The sequence below is a fragment of the Neodiprion virginianus genome, chromosome 3 (genome assembly GCF_021901495.1).
Source record: "Neodiprion virginianus isolate iyNeoVirg1 chromosome 3, iyNeoVirg1.1, whole genome shotgun sequence".
Taxonomy (NCBI): domain Eukaryota; kingdom Metazoa; phylum Arthropoda; class Insecta; order Hymenoptera; family Diprionidae; genus Neodiprion; species Neodiprion virginianus.
This window is the reverse complement of record NC_060879.1, coordinates 7864430-7890741: the sequence shown is the minus strand read 5'-3', so window position 1 is coordinate 7890741 and position 26312 is coordinate 7864430. Positions and strand designations below refer to the sequence as shown.

Genomic DNA, 26312 nt, shown 5'->3' with positions numbered 1-26312 from the left:
CCATAAGAGTGCACATAAATGATAATAATTACATAACTTGCTACTTATTTTAAAATAAAAACACATTCTTGAAACTTCACTTATCGCTTTGAGCAGGCCTTGTGAAGGTACAGTATTTTTTTCAGATTTTTCAATCATGTCCTACATCGTGAAAATGACTCTAAAATAACGCTGCGACGCCACCGCGGGGTAGCGGTGGACGGCAACCGGCCGCCCGCCATTACGTAGAGACTCGGCGCGCCGCAATTTCACGCGCATCGACACCTTTAATGATTTTTTACTCAAAAACGAAGAAAAACACCCCTCTGGAATTAATTCACAGGTTGTAGTACAGTTCAAGGAACATGTCAGAATTTAAAAAAAAATTTTTGATCGTGTCAGTCACTGTTTTAAAAATCTTTGAAAAATTAATTGTTAAATAAACAATTGATAACAACTTTTTTTTACCATTTCGTATTTTTTTTTAAATTCTATGGAGCTTTCCGCGTAATTTGAAAAAAAAATATATATTGTATCTAATTTTTTGCCAAAGTTATGAATTTTTGAAAAAAATGGGAGTCTAATTTGTTATTGTTAATAAAAAATCGAATTTTGCATTATGAGATTCGCGCTTTGGCACAAAAATCTAACTCCTCACACACAATCCACATGCCAAATTAAAAAAATATCTGAGAGATGACTGATCCGGTTGACGCGGAATAGCCCATACACTGATCACGAACCTTTAACTTTTCTTATGTCAAGCTCATATTATAACTCTCGTTTATTAAGATGGAACCGTTTATTACAACAATATTCGTTTACTACCAAACATCGTGCAGGAAAACATAATGTAGTTGCTGATTTTTTTAGTCGCAATTTTGCCAACTCAAGTCAAGATACAAATTCGAACGAATTGATTATTTTAGCAACTACTAGTACTATACTAAAGGAGGCCAACGTCGAAAATATAAAATTTTTAACATTTTTGCGGAACAACCTTCAAAATCACAACTGAGGAAAATAAAAAGTTTACAAAAAGCAGATTCGGAAATGGAAAAAATTCGTGTAAATTTAGTAAAAGGAGAAAGTTATACGAATTATAAACTGCATAATGACATTTTATTTCTAAAAATGGAAATTCATAATTTTTGGCGCCTAGTTATTCCAATGAACCTAGGCTAATTATTAAAAACAGTTCATGAACAATTAGCGCATGTTGGAATATGTATATAAAACAAACAAATATTTAGAACAGCTCTATTTTTGGAAAGGGATGTGCAAGGATATAAAAAAAGTAATTTGCAATTGTGACACATGTCAACGTGTAAAATATAACAATGTTTGTATGGAAGGTGAATATCAGCCAATCATTCCCTGCAAACCATTAGAACTCGTGATTTTAGATTTTTATAGGCCTCTTCCAACTTCAACTGGAGGCGTACAATATATTTTAGTGGTAATGGATGCATTTTCGAAACACTCTATCCAATTAAAAAAGCAACGACTTGGATAAGTTTAAGAAAATTAATCAAAGATTACTTCCCGAGACTTGGTAATCCAGTGGCAATTTTATCAGATAATGGTTCACAATTCACAGCAAAAGCTTGGAAAGAAACATTGGAAAAAGAAGGTGTAAAAATTATTTATTCATCCATTAGACGTCCGCAATCCAATCCGACAGAACGATATATGCAAGAATTGGGCAGATTTTTCAGAACGTATTGTTCGGAATGGCACGCAAAGTGGGCAAAATATGTAAAACAAATAGAAGAAATTTTAAATTCAACAACGCGTCATAGTACTGGATATACCCCTTACGAAAGTCATTTTAATAAGATTAAAAATTTTAAGATAAAAGAGCTAATAGATTTTCCAAACGCAGTTCCAGTAAGTGATAATATTAAGATCTATAATGCTCTAGGAAATTTAAAAGCAAACAGCAAAAAAGAGAGCCAAATACCAAAAATCTATTTCTAAAATAACCTTTCAGGCAAACGATCTAGCATTACTGAGAGTGCCACAAACTTCAAACGCTTTAGATAAGGTAACTAAAAAATTTTTCCACTTGTACCAAGGTCCGTATCGTATGTCAAAACTTGTTGCGAAGAATGGGTATCGGTTGTGTGACAAAGATGATGAATGCAAAATCATCGGCACATGTAATCAAGACAGTTTAAAACGGTATTATAGCGAAACATGAAAATAAGCAAACGAACTCGTATTTACTTCTGCAAGCCTTACAATAATTTGACATTGCTATTGGCATACTGGTATTCTGCGATAGAATATAAAAATAAATAGTTAAAAAAAAAAAAATTTGTATATCTGGTGATACCAATCGAAGTACGACGTAACAAGAGTTGAAAATTTACATGTCTAACTTAAAACTAGAATAGGGAAACAATTGACGATTGTGATGATTTGTGTAATCTACGGTGGCTTAAATGACCCAAAGATATGTACGCTAATTTATAAGGAAAAATCTGCCTATTTTTCAGACAATTAATTAATTAATTTACCATAAAGTATGTGCATCAATAGGAATCGACAATGATGATCAGGAATGGCACATTAGTCTTGGAAAAAAAAAAGAAAAAAAAGCCATTTTATAATCACGAAGGGGGGGGGGGGGGGGTGTAACAGTCGAATACGCCCGCCTAAATCACAACAAGATTTGAATGTCGGTGGATGTAAAGGCTCGACTTTCGTAGCTATGACAATAAGTTTCGTCATCACCGTTTCTTGCTCTCACTCCATTAGCGACGAGCGAACCGGAGATGCGTGTAAAAAAAAAAAAATATATATATATAGATATGTATATAAACGGAGTGAGCTCTTCGAAAATTAAATGTGTATTCAATAGTCACAAATTTCTCAAATTTAAACAAGCACCTGAGTTATATAAAAAAAAAAAAAAGAAAATAGAAAGATATGTAATCAATAAAGTCTCAATCAATAATCAATATAGTCTCAAAAATTGTCGTTTGTGTGATTTTATTCAATTTACCAACCAAGATGAATGCTTGAGAGTTTCGCATAGCAGTCGTTGTGTTTTTGTGAAATGAACATTTTGAGTTCTTTCGTTTATTCTAACGTTTATTTATTACTTCTACTCGTTGTTTCTTTTTCTTCGTAAATTGAAAGTGCCACGTCATCAGGTAATTTCCCTTAATTATATTAGTACAATCAGCCTTGCTTATCGCATAAGCCTTCTACATATTAATTTTGTGATAACTAACTGTTTTACATCATTTGTTTTTGTTCGTGACAGATGTTCTTAAATAAATTGTTCCGAGGAGGGCCACCATCCGGGCTGAAACGTTGACACAAAAAAAAAAAAATTGTTTTTGTTATGACCCTCATATCCAAGAATAATATTTACGCTATAATCAATAAACTACGAAAAGGCAACAGGGGCAATTGAATAAATTAACGGACGATTTATTTTAATGACATTGAAAAAGTTTTGCACTTATTTATTTGCGAAACAAAAAACTACAGCAGATGAACTGCGTTTCAAGCTAATTTCTCGTAACATCGGCTTCAATTTCAATGTAACCAAAGTTATTTGCACTTCTGATGCTTTGTATTTACATTGCTTAAGAGCTGCAGTTCAAACATATTTGCGGAAAAATTCCTCAGAACCAACACATGAGCCTCTGAATTTTCTCCAATTCGGTTATGAAAGATGAGATGGAAATCTGTACCCGGTGGAAATGACAAAACCGCTTTTGCCAAATTTTTTAATCAGACCTTGCAAATGTAATGCTGATTGCAGAACAATGTTCTGCAGTTGCAAAAAAAGCGACATCAATTGTATATCCCTTTGCACATGCATCGGCAATAATTGTCAAAACTTACCAGAATAAGAGTAAAATTTTGTTATTTTTCACTACTTATTAATATGTGAACCATTTTTTTTTTTCTTAATGATTAAATTTGTATTGCATTATCATCGTGGCGTTTTTAATTTCATACTTTACCCAAACAACCTTTTAATAGTCAAGAACAACGTTTTTTTTCACAGCTACAGCGATGGAATGGAAAACTCTTATTATAGGGCCGAAAAAAAACAAATTGGACCATAATTCCGTCCGGCAACTTCCATGATATCATTTTTTAACTCTTTCTTAACTCAAATCATCAATCAGAATGTGGTCATCGGTTTTTGCAAACGGAATGTTGGTCAGCGCCTGGTCTATGATAAGTTTACATTATACACCTATTTATATTCCTTTTACACATATCATATACCTACATTTTATATAAATAATGACGATTTTAATATGTACACGATACGACATAATAGTTCGAACGATTTTATCACATGGTTATACATTCTGTTTTACCTTCTTCTTGTTCGTTTATTAAACGTTGACACGGAGATGAGGCAAAGGTGACATACAAACTTATTTATTATTTTAGTTTATTCGTGTGTATTGTAACGGAAGAAAGGCATTCCGTCACAAAGTCATCCTCACATATGTACTCACACTCGCGTGCAATGTTTACCTGTCGTCTCTACCTGAAATCTAGCCACTTGCCAGTGTCGCAGCTCAAAACAAATCAGCTCTACGTCCTATGTCCTATTATCCACTGTTGCGAAATAATGTCTGTGTATCATCTATGTGTATTCTCGCCTTGTAAATCCTCAGTCGTCGTTCTGTTCTCTTGGGATACAGATCGTATCGCTTTGTATCTTTCTCAAATAAATTATCCTTCGTTGATAATTAAATGCGATCTATTTTAATCGTCATTCCGCTGTCTCGCTACAGTCATTCATCACTAATTCGCGGATCCCATCTATTGTTATCTCTCCATGCAGTTAGTATTCGACCAGTGACGATAAGTTCACTTATGCTCGTTTCCACACCACCGTAAGCTGTAAAGCACTCGGTGCGTTTTTCGACGCGGTATCGCTAGTAGGCCTACTTCACGAAAAATGGTTGCAAGATCGATTCTTCGAAAAATTACTGATGACTTTTTGTCATATATTAATTATGGTAAATTGTTTTTTCCCGATGAATTTGTACTCGCGTATATTCGCAGTTTGTTCGAAATTTATCAGTTCAGATTATAATCCGTTGACTACTCGTCGTCAATGAAAGATGACTGTGGTAATTATGGATGTGAGATGGTTGTTTCAATTTTGGATGAAGGGTGATTGTTTTCATTTTATACGCGAACGGTAATTGACTTTGGAAGTTTGCGCACCGGTTTTTCTTCTTATGTGGTATCGGATAATCATTAGAATGGAGAACCTGGCGAATATGCAAAACAATCAACAACCGAACCAAGATTGAAAACACGAATCGCTGTAAGACGTTATCATTTACCTATGGGAAGACCATGCAGAAATCTTTGAAGAAATGGAAACAAATCGGAGTATAATAAGCACAACCACTAAAATACGACAAAGATATATAATTCTACAGCAAAATACAAACCGAACATGACCGCTGAGCGACTCGACGAAAAAACTCTGATACTAAAGCGATCGCAATAAAAGACTGCGAGACAATTAAAAAATAAACTACAGCTGAATAAATTTTACTACATTTTGTGATCATGATGATTCTGAATTACATCGTTAAATCCATGTACCGGTAGAAACAAGATTACTGACTCTGAACCAGACCTGAACCAGACCTAAGACTAAAAAATAAAACGTTTTTTCGGTATAGTCAATAAAACTCAGTTATTCGGGATAGATAAAAATATAATGACTGACTTATGTCGATATAGACAAGAATATACTTAGCTCGGATGAGAAAAAAATATAATTAACGAAAAGAGAGATATATTAATTAGTTGAAACGGTCAAAAAGTCTAATCAGCTAACACAGACAGAGGGTTCGATTACCTGAAATCGACAAAAGGTTTGAATGGCTGAAATAATCAAAAGCTTTGATCAGCTGAAACGGGTAAAAAGTTTTATTAGCTCAAATAGACAGAGGGTTTGATTAGAGGGTGGTGTTTTACAATGCGTTTCGAGTCTATTTGTAATTTTTCTCCAAAGCTCTGGTCTGATCGAATAATTTTTTTTCATCAGAAATATACATTTTCATAAACATATCAAACACATACCCCAATTTCTGGCTCCAAGACGTTGAGTGCTGTCGTTATGGGTTGACATGCTGGAGAATAGGAATGAGTTTCGAGTCTCTTTTTTGTTTCCCGACAGCTCTGCTTTGATCGAACAATGTTTTAATCGGAAATATATTTTTTTAAACGTTACATGCTGCCGTCTCAGAATGAAATGCGGATGTTTAACAGTGAGTTTCGAGTCTTTTGTTTCTCGACAGCGCTGATTTGATCAAACAATGTTTTGATCATACATATACATTATATGTAATTTTGTTGTTGTCATTATACTTTAAAGGCCGTTTCAGTGGTAGCACAAAAAAAAAAAAAAAAATCGTTGATTGTTGGAAACATTTAAGCACACTGTGATCTAGAAGACCCAGCTGTTCTCGAGTTGCCTTCGGCGATTCAGTCACGACATTTTTAAGTTTACGTTGCGTCAAATTTTAGTTATGATACGAAGTTATTATGTTAAGTTTTTACGTCAAAACGTAACGAAATTAATTTACGAAAAATAAAATAATACGATTATCGAAACGAAAGGGCGACATGTTTGGTTGCTCAAGAGACGTTGAAAGAAAAAAGATTTCATAGCACCGGGAATTCGGGATGGACATTTGAAATTATCTCTGATTCGAGCAACCGCAGAAATTAAACCTCTCTCTCGCGGTTCGATGCCTGCCCACGAACGTACTCGAGCGCATAATATGTGTTGTCGTGTATGTAACGCCGGTTCAGCTTCAAGGAGCTTTCTCCTTGAAAACTATAGACCTTCCGGGAAATTCATTTTTCTCAAGTTCACGCAGGTGACCCTAAACGGCCCGAGGAGGTCGCGAGATTAAGCGGGCAAGCGGAAGAACGAGCGAGAGAGAAAACTTCCGGAAAGCGAGGGAGCCGGCGGCGAGCCAGGCCCAATGAGAGTAGGCCTTTTAGACCGGCGCGGCGCACCGAAAAAGTAGTGGCGCCCCCGAAGGTGCGCAGCTTGACGGTCGCGCAGATCGACAGATCGACTCTGACTTGGGGGTGGGCAATTCTTTCAAAAGAATCGATTCTCGCATCGATCTTGAATCGGCTTATCGAGAATCGATTTACTTAAAAATCGACTGCAATAAATCGATCTAGTAAGAATCGATTTTAAGGGGGGAAACCGGTTTATGAGGTCGAAATTTTGCTGTTTTTCATGATTTTTTTTTAACCAAGAAGGAATAATCACAAAATGTTTAAACTTGGAGGATATTTTATTTATGCTTTCAAGTACACTTTGAAATTTTTTCAAACCATTTCCGCCGGAAATAGTGGAATTACCGCGTGCAGTCCATGGGCGATTGCCATCCGAGCATCTGGATTGCGTACGTCCCTCACGTCGCAATTTTTATCTGTAATCATCAGGATTTTTTTTTTCATTAAAAACATATTTTCTAAGAATATGAACCTAATTTTGATCAAACAAATTGAAAATTGCATGTTTTTGAGGTGTTTGAACACAATGTCATGTTTTTATACTATATTTTTTCATCTTTCTTGCATAAAAACATATATTTTTAATAACAATATAATCCCCGAATTAGGTTCATATCACGTGGAATTGAATAAAGAATATCTACACCAAATTTCAGAACGATTGATCAATCACTTTTTGAGCTAGAATGTACGCAAGTCGAAAAAAAGTCGTTTCGAGAAAAACGCGTTTGAAATAAAATGTAGCGAAAACGAGAAATTCAAGGCAGTAATTAATTATAAAAAATGCTCACCGGTTAATCAGCTATTCCAGCACCATATAGCAATCCCTCTTCTTGCTCATACGCGTCATTTTTAGCTTGCAGCTCCGCTTGACGAGCTATACGACCTTTCTTCGTCTCAAATGAGCTGCGCCTATTCTGTCTCGTCACGCGCTTTCTGTCCATGCTCTCGGCATAATTGAAGCTCTGTGAGCCAACGACGAAATTTAATTCATTCATCAGCATTAGAAGGGCTGAATTTCCTTCATTGAATAATGCAGTAGCCAAGAATGCTGCAACCTCGACTATTTTTAAACCAGCATGTAGATGCTTTGGAGCCAGTCGCCAAACGGTTGAATTGAAACTTTCGTTCGCATTCTGCGTATGCCCGCCTAAGCATCTCGTCAGCAGATCGTCTCTCGATAAATCTTCGTATATCGGAAGAATTTTTTTTTGAACGTCGGGGTGTAATGGGGCAGGGTGCGGTTCAGGCTCTGTTCCAAGTGCTTTAGCTTGCTGCCACTTGCACCAGCTATCTTCTCCCTCTGGATAGTTGTCGTGTTGTGGATTGTCGTCTGTGGATATCATGTGCTGAAAAGTTGCCATTATAGCATTCTTCATGTCTTCGACGCTGTTTATATTTCTTCGAATCGCTAAGCCGTAGTACGTGCTGAGCTTTTACACCAACGCCTCTGTCAATTTTCCTTTTCCGCCCAGTTTTTTATCTTTCCTGATGTTTTGGAGCCGAGTTCCCATCCTTTTCTGAACATGGCCTATATATTCACTTTTAACAACTTTCAGTTCATTACCGTAGGGATTCAAATTTAGAATTGCTGTGAACGTTTTCGAATCTCCATCACCGTTGTAATTACCGTGCGCTTCTTCACAGAACCGACGGGCGGTCACTTAAGTGCTCATTGCATTTGAACTAATGGGAATTTTGCTTTGAAATTTTGATCACATATTCTTGAATAGTTATACTAACGATTCGTGCAATAAAAAAAAGACGATTTTTCCATTGGTCTAAACTGGTTTCCCCCCTTAAAAATCGTAAAAATTTTAAAAAAGCAATGTTTGAAATGTTTTTTTTTTAATAATTGTAATTTGCCTCACATTTTTTTAATTCATAATGATGAAAACAAAATTATCTAAAACATTGTTTTATTATTAATCTTTTACAAATATAAAACAATTTTTGAGGATTCTTTACAATGTTATATATAAAAAAATGTGAAAAATAGTAATTTCGCGCTAACGTTTAATCTTTCATCTGCCATTCTTTAAGCGTCAACGAATTTAAAAAAAAGTAATTGCTGTAGGTGATCTGGAGAAAGTCGGTTTCTGTCCTCCGTTAAAATATTGCCAGCAGATGAAAATAACCTCTTGGAAGGTACCGACGTTGCAACCACGATCAAGTATTTTCTTGCGATTTCACTGAGTGTTGGATAAACCATTTTATATTGATTCGACCAACAGAAAAGTGGATAGAAAAGACAACGCGCAGCCGCAGAATCGCGAATTCGCGTGTAGGCGCCACTAGTCGATTCTTAGCATGAAGGATCGATTCATGGAAAATCGAGACAATAAAGAATCGATACAAAAGATCGATTTTTAGACCTCATGGATCGATCTCGGCAGAATCGAATCGAGATCGCCCATCTTTACTCCGACTAGCGAGCAGACAAGTCGCCTTTTCGATCCGACAGGTATCTGAGCTATCTACGAATAGTCGTATATTCACAAAACGCGAAAGAAAATTATTCACGCTCACCTCACCTTAACAATTTGTGATCTTATATGTTACATTTATCCCTACATCATATAGAATTTTTTTAATTTTAGGTGACAATTTTTCCACATATGAATAGACCCACCAATTTTTCCCTGATCTGTATCCATATTCCAATTCATTGTATTATACATATGTTGGACTGTGGTGCCGTCGGGAGGTTAGTAAACGGATGACACCAGAGATTGCGGTCGATAGTGGTATGGTATTGACAACTGTTTATTATGAGAAAAATCGAGTTACAAGAATTGGATGGTATAATACAAATGCGAAGGCAGGGAAAAAGACGAAGCTAGTTAGTAGATGCGTATGCGCAAAGAGCACGACGAAGATTGGTTACAGATGAGGAAACAGTGCAGGTTCGCCCTCGAGTCGAGGCCAAGGGTCGCGTCGCGCCATAAATGCCACATGTAGGGAAATTTAAGCCCTTAGTCCTCGGCTAGCGAGGCGAGGCCTGAACACTCGAACCTTAGTTGTAAAGAACTATAGAAAAAAGCTGGACATGGAGAAAAGGAAATATTTGAAGGGTTCTTCACCGGCTTGCTGGTGGCGGGTGTCCACCACATGGACTCCTTCTCTTTTGGTTTGTTCTTTAATCTTGAAAGGATAACCATTATTTTCCAACATAATATCGACTGACTTTAGATTTCTTTGGCGAAATTTGGCATGAGAAAAATTCAGGCATCTATCATACAAACCCATAGCCACACTTTTTTCATATTGTAATGGATGTTGAGAATTAAAATTGATATATCAGCCTGACCACGTTTTTTTGTGACGCCCATCAGTAATTCTTTTGTTGTTGTCATTGATAAGTAAAAGATTTAAGAAGCTAATTTTATTGTTTACTTCTAATTCATGTGTAAATTGTAACCCAAGATGAAACGTGTTAAATTTATCAATGAGCTGTCGCAATTCTTCTTTATGAACACCAGTGATGATGTCATCTACATATCTATAATAATATATATTGAAACGTTTCGAGTTTGTTCGCGGGCTGAACTTCTTCAGAATTTCACACGTAATATGTGAAATAACGTGGAGGATTCGTGCAAGCTCGAATGTTATATCAATTTTAAGAATTTCCTGTCTCTTGGATAGAGCTGCACGATTCGGTCTCTGAACTCGGAAGGACGGTGGAGAATGATTACTTGTCGATTGTGTGATCAACTTCTGGAAAAGCTTGAACAGTATGACCGCTTCAACTTGTTTTTTCGAGATAGCCTCAGAAGTTGTTTCCTCACCCTAATGTGCAAAGGCACGAGTGGAATAAACCTATCATCATAGGCCGTGTAAACGGTTGAGGGTCAAACTTGATCTGTGTTTGTGAAGCAACACACAGATCGATCGCTATGAGTGATTGACTCGTGATGCGAAATACTTGTTTCCGGAAAGGAGGTATTGAAATAATGAGTGAATGTTTTGTTCCCGTGAGGCGGGATAAGAGACAGGGTGTGAAGTTTGGAATTTATTTTCCTTGTGATCTTTGAGAAATTTATGGTAACTTAGGAAGGGATAGCTCTTCCTGTTTTTCTTTGATAATAATTAGGTTTGCCTACGGCAAAACTGAATATTAATTGCGTGATAGCATGTTGGTCAGAAGGACGGTATTTGACAATCCTGGATCGTCGCTGACAGTTTGTTTCGATATTAATAATTATTCGTTTAGTTAGTACTAAGACAGAATATTATTTATGTGATAGCATAGTAGTCAGAAGGACTTGGATAGTAGTTCAGTTTACGTATGGCAAGACTGAATATTATTAGCGTGGTAGTCTAATGAAAGGGAATTCTATACAAACATGCGTTCACCTGTATTAGGACATTCAGTCGCAATGACAGAGACTCTCTACAGGTTCAGGTGCCCTACCTATGGGTCAGAGGATTGTGAGACGATCACCGTATCTGAGCTATGAGGTCAGACGCAATGCCGTTCTTCACTCAGACACGGCTCCCTAGTACCTAAGAACTTTTTATTGAAAACAAGTAAAAATGTTAATACGTTGAATGCCCTCCTTTGATGGGAAGTGGTGTGTGAGAATTCCTGGAAGGACAACTCCACGTCACCTGATCGTGGGTCCGTCGATATCCGGCTCCTCGCATACGTGGAATGCTCTGTGAATATAAGTACGGATGGGTCCTCGCGTTGAATAATTCGTCGATCTACCTTGGCGTGTGGGTCAATAGATGATAGATTGCTAGATCCACGTTTGCGCTCGTCTTTTATACTCTTACTGTATAGTTTCGCCGTTTTCGGGGATAGAGATTGGTCGTGTCCCCTGAAGAAGGGGTACGGTGAATCGTGCGATTTGATTGGATTACCGGTATGTGGTGGGGTTATCGAGTGGGTAGTGAGATTTGGGCGTGTCACCACCAAGCACAATGCTTGGGGCACGCGTTGAACTTCAGGTGGACGGCACGATAGCCAGGCGTCCCGTCACAATATATTTCCATAAACATATCAAACACTCGCGCCGATTTCCGTCGCCAAAACTCTGGAGCGAGTTTCCAGAATTTTTTCCCACTACTCTGAGAGCTGAGGTCTGACCGATAATTTCCAAACGAAAAGTGAAACATGTCAAACACTCACGCCTGGTTCCGTCGCAAAAACTCTGAAGCAAGTTTCCAGAATTTTTTGCCACTTTTCTGAAAGTTGAGTTCTGATCGATAATTTCCAAATGAAAAGTAAAACATATCAAACACTCACGCCGCGGCACCAAAACTCTGAAGAAAGTTCCCCGTATTTTCTTCCACGTCTCTGAAAGCTGAGGTCTGATCGAATAACTTTCCGATAAAAAATATATATCATCATAAACGTATCAAATACGTACGCCAATTTCCCTCGCCAAAATTCTAGAGCAAGTTTACGGTGAATTTTTTTCACTTTTCTGAGAACTGAGGTCTGATCCATAAATTTTACAATAAAAAGTATATATTATCATAGATATATCATACGCTGGCCCTATTTTCGGTGCCTAAACACGGCGTCAAGTTTCGGTTTTTTTCTCACTTTTCCTAAAGCTGTGGGCTGACCCAATAATTTTCAGGTGAAATATATATTGAAACGTTTCGAGTTTGTTCGCGGGCCGAACTTCTTCAGAATTTCACACGTAATATGTGAAATAACGTGGAGGATTCGTGCAAGCTCGAATGTTATATCAATTTTAAGAATTTCCTGTCTCTTGGATAGAGCTGCACGATTCGGTCTCTGAACTCGGAAGGAAGGTGGAGAATGATTACTTGTCGATTGTGTGATCAGCTTCTGGAAAAGCTTGAACAGTATGACCGCTTCAACTTGTTTTTTCGAGATAGCCTCAGAAGTTGTTTCCTCACCCTAATGTGCAAAGGCACGAGTGGAATAAACCTATCATCATAGGCCGTGTAAACGGTTGAGGGTCAAACTTGATCTGTGTTTGTGAAGCAACACACAGATCGATCGCTATGAGTGATTGACTCGTGATGCGAGAAATTTGTTTCCAGAGAGGAAACCTTTAAATAATAGTTAAATGTTTTGTTCCCGGGAGGCGGGATGAGTGACAGAATGTGACGTCGTGAATTTATTTTTCTTGTAATGTTTAGGAAATTTGTGGTAAGTTAGGAAGGAATAGCTTTTTCCTATTTAGTTTGTGATAATTCGGTTTACCTACGGCAAGACTGAATATTATTTACGTGATAGCATGGTAGTCAGAAGGACGGTATTTGACGATCCAGAATCGTCGTTGACAAGTTCATTATTTGGTACTGATAATTATTCGTCTTGCCAATAGCAAGACAGAATATTATTTACGTGACAGCGTGGTAGTCAAATGAACTGGAATTCTACGCAAATATACCGTCACCTGTATCAAGGCATCCAGTCGCAATGACAGAGACTCTTTACAGGTTCAAGTGCCCTACCTTTGGTTCAGAGGATTGTGAGACGATCACTGTATCTGAGCTATGAGGTCAGACGCAATGCTGTTTTTCACTCAGACACGGTTCCCTAATACCTAAGGACCTTTATTGAAAACAGGTGAAATGTTTAATACGTTGAATACCCTCCTTTGATTGAGAGTGGTGTTCGAGGACTCTTGGAGTGACGAGTCCACGTCTCGTGATCGTGGGTCGTGTCGACTTCTGGTTCCTTGTTGAGATGAGATGATCGCCAAATAAATGTGTGGATGAGTCCTCGCGTTGCACGATGTGTGGATCTACTCTGATGTGTTGTACGATAGATGATAGATGTCAAGCCACATTTGCGCTCGACTTTTATACTTGCTTATTGTCTAGTTTCGCAGATTTTGGGAATAGTGATTGGCCGTGTCCTTTGAAGAGGGAGCGCGGTAAATCGCGTGATTTGGTTGGTTTATTGGTAAGTGGTGTGGTTACGGAGTGTGTCGCAAGATTTGGGCTTGTCCCGATAAGCATAACATTTGGGGAGCTCGGGCTGACCGTCAGGTGCCGGCACGCCGGCAAGGCGTCCCCTCACAATATATGTCCGAGTAGTAGTCGTGTCGTCGGAACTCTTTGCATTTGCCGAACGGGTATTCATATTTAATGATAGGAATTTCAAATCATGCGTATAATTAATGTACAACTTCAATATTACAATACTGAGCTTTCTTAATTCAGTGTCTCTTAACACGATAGCTGGCACTCAATCTATCCATTATGTGCTATGGGAAGTTCGGTAACGAATCCACGGTCGACAGGATAGTCGATGTGTCCTTACTCGACTGCCTCTCAATCAGAACTGACCCACCCTTCGCACCATCTTATTCCAAAAAGCTTCACCGGGCTCATCAGCCCTCTCCCCTTTTCCCTCTTTACCTCTACAGGTAGATAACGGTACCTATCCCGCGACCGTGGCTACGTTCGGTGACCAGATGTGTCACCCCGAACCCAATCAGCGAATGTCATAAATGACTACCCTTATGTTTAAATTAACTACTTATTACGGTTATAAATGTTTAAACTAAGGTCTTGGGAATTTCCACTCTCAGGGAAAAACCCGACCATTCTTCTCTCTCCGACATATATTGTAACGGGTACGTTTCATCACGGGCCACATCCTATGTGATAAAACCGTTATTGTGTGTTCTTTGTCAATTTCTAATTGAAATAATAGATTTATAAGGAACCCCCTCTGATGGGTAAAAGCTGGATTAACTTATCAGAACCAAAAAACCCTGGGTAGTCGAACTGGTATGCGTTGGTCAGCGTCCGTCGTCTTTGTTTACTATTTTGGATGCTAGCAGGTCACGGTCGCTATCAATCGTCGTCTCGATCAGCTGTCTGTATCAGTTGTTGACAAGTTATGTACATGTCACGGGCATCGTTGGTGTTGATGCGACTTTGAACAGCTGTCCGTTACATTATATACATTGTAACGTAACCGGCGATGCTACTTAGACCACACGCAGCCAATGGTTCAGCAGCGCTCGTTGACACACCGATTTACAATAACACTGTGAGCATCACTGTTTAGTATCCGCTGCCTGAATGCCGCTGTGCGGAATCACCCACGTGCCCGCATACAGACAGCCAAATCTGCAAACACTGACACACGTTGGGACAACGACGGGACTAGTGAAGGCCTTCACTGACAGATGCTCCAGTGTCGCTACAGCTCTCATTTACACGATGGAACTTCGAGGTATTTATGTACGTGCCCATTTCGGCATCAAGTCAGTTGAACCGTGGTACACACCCTGCTGACTTAGAGCGTTAGATTGTGAGCACTGTGAGCACTGCGGGCTCTGAGAGGTGATTCTAATCAAAATCCAAGAGCTAAATATGAGGTTCTACCTAACCGATTCATATCGTAGCGAAGTAATTTGAATCGATCTAGAAAACAAGCGATAGAGCTAGCAACAAATCCTTATAGCACCAAATTGATTAGAGACATTATAAATTACATTTGTTGGGATTTGGTCAGGCTTAGCTACGTCTAGGCCTTTGGTTCTGTACACCTGACCATTACAACGTCAAAAATTTAATTTTCTACAAGTAACTTGATGTTCATTTATGCTTTAAAGTTGAAAATCAACGAGATCATGCAATAGTTTGACTTTGCCGCTTTGGTTAGGTTTAATCCGAAAAATATCGGTATTAGGAAGAAACATGCAGGGACAAAAGTTGTGGGAAATTAACCTTCGTTATTAGTTATTGGAGAAAAACGGTTTTTTTTTTAAATTCAAAATGGCGGACATAAGCAAAAGCCGGATTTGGTCGGCATTTTGAATTTGGACCGCCAGTCACCCTTCCCAATGATTCAATTGAAAAAGAGCGACAACGGAATTATTGCAAGGTTTTAAGTACATAACATACATTATGACTGACGATCCACGGTTTCAATTGGTTTTAAATTAACCGTTAGGTTTGGAATCAATCTTTAGGTTTGAAATTAACGGTCAGGTTCGCCATCGATCGTTAGGTTTGAAATTAACAGTCAGGTTTGGGTACCTGGGTACCCTTGTCGACTATAGCCGGGTCTGGTCGGCTGTGAGACCAGTTCGGTTACCTGTAAAGTAGGCAGAGCATTGAGCAGGATCTGACCGAACTGGACGCGTTTGGCTTCGTAAGCGTGTCGGTCTCTCGTGGAACAGAGAATAGTGACTGGCCCAAGTCTGCGATTCGGAAGAAAAATACGTGGTGGTCGTAGATATTAACGAAAACAAGAAACAGCTCGATAAATCGCGTAATAAAGCACCCCTAATGGTCATATACCTTTGGGACTAATTCCAAGAACTCCAAGTGTTATTGCAGTCTCGATCTTATATCTGCTTTTCGGATATTTTTTCATCGTATGCGTGCAGTAAATGAATTGAATATATGTCAGAAACACACAAATAACGTGTGTTAAAAATAACTAGAGAGAGCAAGAGTGTGCTCTCAAGACACAATAAATATCTCACTGACGGCCGCAGTGACACAGCGTACAGAATTTATTAAATGATTCGATACAAAGATTAAAAGATGCAGGATAATCGTTATAAGGAGATCTCTCGAAGGTGGTGCTAGCGGAGTGTATCGCGCAGAGCCTTTTTTCAAAGTATGATCTTTTCGACTCGATGACTCGAGCGAGAGTGTCCGGAATCTATTCCCCAAAAGCCTGAGACCTCTTCGGCCTTCTTTATTCTTTATGACCTAGGCCTCTACGCGATACAACCCACTCGTGGTACCTGCACCACGCACCCGCAATAGGCTAAGTATTTCTTAAACATCCTGACGACATCTGGTCACTCGATGTTCGACTTATGACCCTCCATAAACGTCATAAAAAGGTCGAGTGCGTCGTCCGGACTTCGTCCTCGACTGCGATGCGACACGGCCATACTGACTAGCACGCGTCTCGAGTGCCCAGTATTCAACCATTTAGTTCACTTCTGAAACACAAAAACAAGCATCGAACGATCGAGCATTAGTTTACGTTCGGCTTTCCTGACTCTACAAGTTCGTCCGTGTCCTTTATGCTTTTGCTGTATTTTTCTTTTAAATACTCTACAGTCACACTGTAGGTCCTATCACCAAGACACAAATGGCTCTGCAGGCATGCCCCACGCATCCGTACACGTTCTAACTATTGCCTTCATCCACAATAGCTCTGCAGGCATGCCGTACGCATCCGTACATGTTCTAACCATTGTTTCCATCAACAATAGCTCTGCAGGCATGCCTTACGCATCCGTACATGTTCTAACTATTGTGACTCGTCGAATCATTCTCAAGTTACCTTTAGGCTTTGGGTTCGAGGATTCTGGGTGATCAAGTCCAGCGAGCATCGAGAGCCAAAGTCGCACTCTCGAATTGAAACAACGATAACCCACAGAGCGCCCTGCTCTTTTTTGGATTTCTACACATAAATCCGACTCAACCAGAACCACATGTTCTCTCCGAATTCTCAGCTACACGATTCTGTGGTCGTCTTCTTCATTTTCTGCGACACAGCTGTCCTGACTCGTCTTATCCCCTGGAGCTGCGATCAGTTTATCATGAGATACCTTAATGCTACTGCGACCTCTCAATCCAGAGCCTACTTTCTTGACAAGATACCTATCGTTCGGATGCACCGAAACGACTTCCACGGGACCGCGATATTTCGCGTCCAACTTCGTCTTTATCCTGTCATTGTTTCTCACCATTACAAAATCTCCAATTTTGAATGGCTTAACCGGTTTGTTCTTTCTATCGAACCTCTCTTTCTCCTTCGTGGCTTCCGCTGTCATGCTACTTGCAGCCTCTGCCCTAAGTTCATTGAAATTATCGTTATCGGCTTCCACGCTACCGTGCTTCACGCGTTCAATCTCAATTGCATTTATTTTTGTACCAAATAAAATCTCAGCGGGACTCTTCCCTGTTGTTTTGTGAACAGTCGAATTTATCGCAAGTTGCACTCTGCCTAACTCATTTTGCCATCTCTTTCCCTGGGCCTTGCTTACCGATAGCATATTCCTCATGGTCGACATGACTCTCTCAACCTGACCGTTAGCTCTCGGCGTCCCTGAAGCTATTAGGTGTAACACGATATTCTTTTCCTCACAAAATTTCTTAAATCGCGCATTTGTAAACCCTGAACCTTGGTCACAAATGATTCGTTTCGGTACCCCAAAAGTAAACGATTGTTTCTCAACCTGATTAATTGCTGTTTCCGCGTCCAAGCGGTTTATCCAATTTAGTGTCACGAATTTCGTAAATCCGTCTATAATTACGAAAACGTACTCTTTCTTCTCAGAAGGACCTGATAATTTGCCTGATATGTCTATGTGAATCGTACGCCACGGAGTCTCGTCTTTTTCTATCGGATGTAGCTGTGCTTGAGATGGTCTCGATACTGATTTGCAAGTTTGACACAGAATACAATTAGCTACAAATTTCTTTACTTGCTTTGACATATGAGGAAACCAATAAAGCTCGTACAGTTTGTCTAAAGTCTTTTCCCAGCCTAGATGGCAAATATTCGCGTGTACGTGATGTATGAGCGACCATACCATCAATCTGGGTACTATGGGCAATGTGAATTGCCTACCCTTCCTCTCTATTGTTCGCATCAAGATTTTATCCTTTATCGTATAAGTTTTCGCAGCCTCTGATCCGTCAAGTACTTCGCGGTATAAGGTTTTTATTTCGTTGTCTTTTTGTTGAGCTACAATTAACCAGTCGTCAGCTAGTTCTATTATTTTATTCGCGTCGACTTTATTGACTTTCATTACGGTTCCCTCCGAAACAGGGTTTCTTGACAAGAAATCGGCGTGTTTCATTCTCTCTCCCGCGCGATATTCAATGTCAAAGTCAAAGGATTGTAAAAATGCCCACCAACGGTAAACTCGTGGCGTTAAATCTTTTTTAAGGCTAGCAGCCTTCAGTGAGTTACAGTCCGTTACAACTAGAAATTTGCGTCCAACTAGGTACTGTCTAAAGTGCTTTATTGCATTTACAACTGCAAGGGTCTCGAGTTCATACGAATGATAACGGGTTTTAGCGTCTATGGTACGTTTGCTATAATAAGCGACCGGATGTTTTTCTTTGTCAATGCGTTGGAGTAATACAGCGCCATACCCGAGGGCACTAGCGTCAGTATGCAGTTCGATCGGAAGGTTAGGGTCGAATATTCGCAGCAACGGTTCTGATGTTAAATGTTCAACGAGCTTGTTTCTAGCGTCGGTGTGTTCGTCTGTCCACGTTATCATCTTGGTGCTACCTGCAGTCAGTTTATAGAGAGGAGCTGCTACCTGCGAGAATCTTGGTATAAACCTACGAAAATAAGATGCTAATCCTAACAATTGCCTTACCTGGGTCTGCGTTCGGGGGATGGGCGATTGTACCAGAGCTTCGATTTTTCGAAGGTTGGGCCTCAGCTCTCCATGCGACACAGTGTACCCCAGATAATCAATCTCAGTTTTCAAGAACTTACATTTCTTCAAATTGAACGAAAACCCATTCTCGGCTACTTTTGTCATTACGATTTTCAATCTATTTAGAGCTTCTTATGCAGTTTTGCCCGGTATGAGAACATCGTCCGAATAAACAATCGCGAAAGAATATCTTAATTCTCCCAACGCGTTGTTAATTGATCTCTGATACACGGAAGGTGCATTCATCAGCCCGAACGGCATTGTTAAAAATTCGAACTGTCCATCGGGTGTAATAAACGCGAGTTTCTCGATCGAGTTTTTTTCTACGGGTATTTGATGGAACCCAGCTGTCATATCCAATGACGAAAAATAATACGCACCGGACAAGCGATCTAATTTATCTTGAATCAATGACAACGGATAACGATCCGCTACTGTGTTCGAATTTAACTCCCGAAAGTCCACGCATAATCTATCCGATCCATCCTTTTTTTTTTTACTAAGATTATTGGACTGGAAAATGGGCTTCTACTTTCCCGAACGATTCCTGCCTCGAGCATTTTATCAATCAGACCTCATACAGTCTCCCGTTCTACAAGGCCCAGTTTATAGGGTCTTCTCTCCTCGATTTTATTTTCGTCTTTTAGCCTAATCTCAAAGCTGCCAGATGTTACTCGAATCTTTGGAGCTTCAACACTCATATGTTTCGCATACAGCCTCAACAATTCTACAAGTGGTTCTCTCATTTCAACCACATCACAATCAACAGCATTGATATCAATCGTTGAGCTAATCGAGCCAACAAATTTTCCAGGTTTTGCAAATTTAACCATGGTTCCGTCCAACGTGACTGAGACACCATTTGCCAACAGCTCTTTTCCCAGAATTAGTTTCGCGGGCAAACTTTCGTCCGGTACCACATACAGATCAATTTCAACATTTATTCCATTCAGCTCGGCGAACACAGAGATCTTTTCACAACAATCTACGTATCCATTTTCAATACCCCTGAACCGTGTGAAGATTGATTTCCTTTTACCTGGCAACCTTTCTACCAAATTCTTGACTACAAGCGAACACTCCGAACCAGAATCAAAGATGAACGTCAATACCTTACCATCGGCCAGCCTCAAAGTATTCTCAGAAGAAGTCAAATTACATAGCCTTACTACCTTCTCATTCTTCTTAGGACAATGTGGGGCAATGTGTCCATCTTCTTTGCGGCTGTAGCAGGTCACTAGTCTCCTAGAGTCCGAGCTTCTGCTGGCCGAACCCTTGCCCCTTGCATGGCTGCTACTTTGTGACCGCGGGGCTGATCGGCAGTCGGCCCTGCGATGTCCATTCCTTCCGCAATTTTAGCACTCGATGTCCAAACGATGCGACTTACCATCTCGCGGCACCGAAGTCTTAGTATGTGGACCAGGGGCTCCGATAAATGCACGCGGTCGATGATGGTCGGTCGTTCGTCCATCGAGGTACGACATCGCTTCCTGCAAACTTTTTGGCGATTCACGCACGAATACGTTGCGAACGAATCGGTTTTTCTCCGAATACGATAATCCCGCAAGTTGAGCGGCCGTTTCGTCAATCGTTTTCCTCTCATTGAGCCACGCTTTCAACTTTCTTCCTCTCTTCATGAAGTTCTCCAGCGTAAACTCGGCGTCCTCTGTCCAGATCGTGTGTAGCTCCGACGCGACGTTCTTATTTTTTGCATACGCGCTTAAAAATTCGGCACGTATTTCGACCCAGGTTTTCCCTGAGGGATCCATACCCGTAAACCACTGAGCTGCTTTGCCCTTGAATGCTTTCGCCAAGTGCTGGACCACCTCATAGTCATCGGGGCTATGTCGACGAATCCACTCGTCAACCATTTTCGCCCAACCGGTTGCGTCTGTTGTTTTCGCATCGAATTTGACGAGATCCATCGGAGCACGTTCTCGTCTAGAGAGCAACGCAAGAAGTCGCAGATTCTCTTCCTCCAATCTTGCTTCACGTCTTCTGCGCCTATTCTTCCTTCGCATTGAATCGTCAGATTCGTACTCGGACTCTGATGTCGTCGGGGACCGATTTCTCTTCCGACTTCGAGATTTTACATTGCTTGTCTCATGGTCAGTCATACCTACACTCTTTCCAGCGTCTCTCGCCACACTTGCACTCTGTTCACCGTTTCCTTCCATTGTTTTATCCAACGTTACCCACTAACACGGCTTACCTACAATCTATACCGCCCTCAAAACACAGTCGATTAAACGTTCTGTATCCCACTTCTGATGTCAGATTACACGAAATTTAACTCACTGTTAAATATATATGTCGCATCGACAAGGAGTTCGAGATTTTCAAGCGACGCTGCGTCAAAACAGTGTTCTCGATTCCCGGCCGATGCTCATGCAAACCCAAGTGCGAGGCGCCAAGCGATCGGGCTCTATGGCTGCAGAAGAGGTTGCGCCTGATGCGTGCATTCTGGGAACAGACTCACCCCCTTACGGGTGGTGTGGAGGGTAAAAACAACGAATGGCTTGTGTGACGGAGGGACGGCGATTTTTGGAAGTGGAAAGAAAAGGAGGCTTGGGACACTTCTTTTGGGACCACGACCAAGAAAAGACGTTCTAGATCAGTACACCGATATTTGAATATTGTATCATTGACCTGCATATGCAATAAAACTGTATTCAACCGTGTCACTGCGGCAGACAGTGAGTTTGGGTTTTGTATGGTACCTTCCGAACAGCGCTAAATAGTCAAAAATGGAGTTCCAACATGAAAACCACAACCTGAATCGAAAAATGTTTCTTACAAAAGTTGTTAGTTTCAATGCAATGCATTGTTTTGTCATAAAAAAAAGTTAGGTTTCTCTTAAAAAAAACCATGTCAGCCATCGTAGCGTCGCTATTGTAAGTTTGGGACCTTCAACAAAATTTTTTTTGAACGTCCCCCTTTGAAATCTAAAACTTTCGTTTCAAACAAAATTTGATCAGAACAATATTTTTCGAGATAATTTAGATGTAAGATTAAAATGGGACACCCGGTATGTTCTCTACTAAGAGCACGCGAGGATTGATCAGCCGACACATGATTGCGAGAGAGATAGCTGAAATTTTTCTCTTCCGGGTTACCAAATAAAGAAACAAAAAGAAAAATGGAAAAAAATCTATACGCACTCGGAATTTTTTTTTTTCATTGCTTTTTTCTCTTCTGGGTTACCCCCACTACAAAAAAGGTGGGTTTAGTAAAAAAAAGCAAAAGGCAAGAAGGAAAAAATCGACCGGTTCTCGAAATTTTCTTTCTTTCATTTGTTTTTTTTCTCCGAAAATACAAAAAAAAGCCGGGATTGAATTTAAAGAAAAAAAAAAAAGAGTGAACTGCGATCGAACCCGTGTCCCACATCACTTCACCCTCATATGGTATCCAATCAGCCACACTACTGCTACGTCTATGTTTGCGCGTTTGCTTGATATGTTTATGGAGCTTACTTGGAATTCGTTGATGGTTCTCTAAAAGATTCAGTTCGAGAAAAAAAAAATTTCCCCCAACCACTTGCCCATTGCACTTGCATAAATGTTATCGAGCTGGCTTCGTATATTTTTCCATAGACTGCGTGTACAAATATTCGAGAACACCAGGCGTCACATATTTTCATATCAATAAAAAAATAATATTTATTAATAAAAAAAAAAAAAAATTATTCGGGCTGGGAATGGTTAATTATTTTGAAGATGAAAGTTCGTCGAAAATCCGGTCAGGAAGAAGAAGAATTTAATACTTTGAAAAACGTGAATATAAAAAGAGTCGACGTTTCGGCCGGGCCCTGCCGACCATCCTCAGGAATAAATTCTATAATAATTAACAAAAATAGGATGCTTCAGCATAACAAATCTGAATTGAAAGCAAAGAATATGTTTAAAGACAATATTTGTTGTTGTACAAAATTAGGTGAAAATTAAACAGTTTCAAGAAACTGTCAGAGTGACAGTTATAGGTTAAGTGTCAAAATTTTTGAAAATAGGTTAAACAGAGGGAAATTGGTTGATGAGCAATGGAAATATGTCAGAAAAAGCTTATTAATAATTTAGGAGATGGAATTGGGAAAAGATCAATTAATTTTGAAAAGATTACTCACAAAAAATGACGACCAGTACATGCTTAGGTGTTGTTAGTTGTACAGCATTTCGGACGGAAGTGAAGGTTAGCGGGAATCGATCCGTAAATCTATGTTGATCACGTGTGAACTTGATCTATGTTCGAAAGTCATGGAGTACAAAGGCAGTGACCAATCGGAATAAGGGGCGCCAATGATTTGAAAACACGATAATGTACACTAGAGAATGTTAGAGTATAGGTGGCTAAGATGTTCAATATCTGTACGTTTGTTAACAGAGTTCCTTTTGTTCTTAAAGATATGGATCATTTCTTTGATGATACGTTTATACCAATTCGGTTCTGTAGCTAGGGTTATAGAGTTGTTAAAGTCGAAATTGTGACCCAGGGTCAAAGAATGATCTGCTAAAGCGCATCTGTCAGTGACATGGCATTTAATATTAGAACGGTGACCAGAGATTCTATTTTTTAGGTGTTGTGACGTTTGTCCAATATAACTCATGCTACAGTCTCGACATGGTATTTTATATACACAGTTAATTTTCTCTAAATTAGGAGTAACAGATTTAAGATGAGAAAACAGAGACAGTTTGGTAGTATTAGATATTCTAAAAGTAATTTCAATTCCCTCGTCATTAAGAATTTTTTTTGATTTGGCTAGATAGATTTTCTATATACGGTATAGAGATAGAGTTTTTAAATTTATCATTAACATCAGTTGGATTGTTGGAGTCTACATTCCAATCAATCGAGTTGTACATTTTTTCTATTCTATACTTTTTGATATCATTGATGAATTTTATAGGGTAGCCATTGGAAATAAGAGTTGTTTCCACAAGTTTTAAATTATTTTTAAGGAATTGAGGGTTTGATATTCTAAGGCAGCGATCGAATAAGGATATGGCGACAGACTTTTTGTGTTTGATGGGGTGATGTGAGTTGAAATGAATGTATCTCCCAGACCAGGTTGATTTATGGTGCCAATCTAGGATTATGGTGTCATTGTGGTTGATTACCATAGTGTCTAGAAAACTGATTTTACCATCTTTTTCCAACTCGAAGGTGAATTGAATACGTGGGTGAAAGTTGTTAAATTTGTTAAGAAGGAGTTGTAAATTTTCATTTTTGACACACGTTATAATATCATCGACGTACCGATAGTAAAAAGGTAGGCTGAAAGGAAGATTTGAAATGATTTTTTTTTCAAAATGTTCGAGTACCAGATTCGCTACTACTGGGCTAATCGGTGAGCCCATTGCTACGCCAAAAATTTGTTGGTAGAAATTATCTTTGTAGGCGAAATAGCAGGAATCTAAACAAAGTTTGGTGGCGGCTAGAAATTCTTTTTTATTAATGTTAGTGTGACATTTCAAATTAGGCCAGTTTTTACTGATGATCGATATTGCTAGTTTGGTTGGAATGTTGGTAAACAGTGATTTGACATCTAGGGATACTAACAGGTGATCAGGCGGAATTGTTTTTCCCCTGATTTTGTTTACAAAGGACCAAGTGTCCTTGATGTGATAGTCTGATGTACCTGTTATGTTTGATAAGACACAAGAACAAAATCTCGAGATTTTGTAGGTGGGGGAATTGATGTTAGAAACAATCGGTCTGAGAGGAACATTTTCTTTATGAATTTTTGGTAGAAAATATATTTTGGGAGGAAGAGAGTTGTAAGTTTTGAGGTGTTTAGCTGAATTGGAATCTATGAATTTTTTCTGTTGCCATAGACTTATCATATCGTTGACTTGTTTTTGTACTTTTAGAGTGGGATCACGAGAGATAAGATTATAGGTAGTCGAGTCTTTAAGGATATCTTGGCATTTTTGTTCAAACTCCATCTTTTCCATGACGACTGTAATGTTACCTTTGTCGGCATCGGTGACCACTAGGTGGTTATTTTGTTTTAGAAATTCTTTGGTTTGTTTAACCTTGGAAGTTATTTCAAAATGAGAAGTGGGAGAATTTTTGCCAAGTTTGTTGCCAATGAGTTGGCTAATATTTGATCTTACTTTATCTTTGGTGATTCCACTTTTGTTAAAAAGAGCTAATTCTACGCTGCTTACAATATCATCAATAGGTAACCTAATATTGTTAAATGGTAAACCATAATTAGGACCGAGTGATAAGGTATCCTTAATTTCAGTAGGTAACTCTGTATTAGATAGGTTAACTAACCAATTATTATTGTGAAACTCTTTAGGAGTTTGTATAGATTTAAGTTTGTTAAATTTTCTAATATTATCTGTCTTAATAGCATTGAATAAACGATTGGCCTTGTTTATGTCCAAGTTGAAATTTTTATAATCCAAATTTGTGAAATGGTTCGAGAAGAAAAAGTTGATATTATGATTAAGTTCTTGGATTAACAGCCTTTCCTGTCGATAACATGTTTTAATTTCGAGCGATAGACACTTGTGTTGAAAAAAGCGTAATGCTTTGATGAAGGTTTTTTCACTTGTTAAATGTTGAAGGTTTTTGATTTTAAAATTTAGAAAGTTGGGAATAATTCCAAATTGACGACATTTAAGAAGGAACACTTTACGGTTTTTGATACGCGCTAGTTTTTGCCGGTAGTTCCAGATCTTCTTGGTTTGTGAGTGATTTGTAGAGGAAAGTGATCTCAGGTTAGAAGTGCGGTGTGAAGTAGGATCACGGTGGTACGAGACGTCCACGAAGCCGTTTCGATGCATTGTGTTTAGGAAAGAAGTTCGTGACCAGGAGGTAGATTGAAGATGAAAGTTCGTCGAAAATCCGGTCAGGAAGAAGAAGAATTTAATACTTTGAAAAACGTGAATATAAAAA

General features: G+C 39.1%; 2 protein-coding genes across 2 annotated transcripts; both read right to left on the bottom strand.

The window, feature by feature from the left end:
* Positions 1–7710: 7710 nt before the first annotated feature.
* On the bottom strand, positions 7711–11644 carry LOC124299487 (uncharacterized). Its single transcript, XM_046752701.1, has 2 exons — positions 11628–11644; positions 7711–8375 (listed from the first exon to the last, which is right to left on the bottom strand). Exon 2 carries the CDS (start codon positions 8370–8372, stop codon positions 7821–7823), a length of 552 nt encoding a protein of 183 aa, XP_046608657.1. The 5' UTR covers positions 8373–8375; positions 11628–11644; the 3' UTR covers positions 7711–7820.
* Positions 11645–19981: 8337 nt separating this feature from the next.
* Positions 19982–21583, bottom strand: LOC124301167 (uncharacterized). The gene is made up of 2 exons (XM_046755912.1): positions 20794–21583; positions 19982–20718 (listed from the first exon to the last, which is right to left on the bottom strand). Exons 1-2 carry the CDS (start codon positions 21581–21583, stop codon positions 19982–19984), a joined length of 1527 nt encoding a protein of 508 aa, XP_046611868.1.
* Between the last annotated feature and the right edge of the window lie 4729 nt (positions 21584–26312).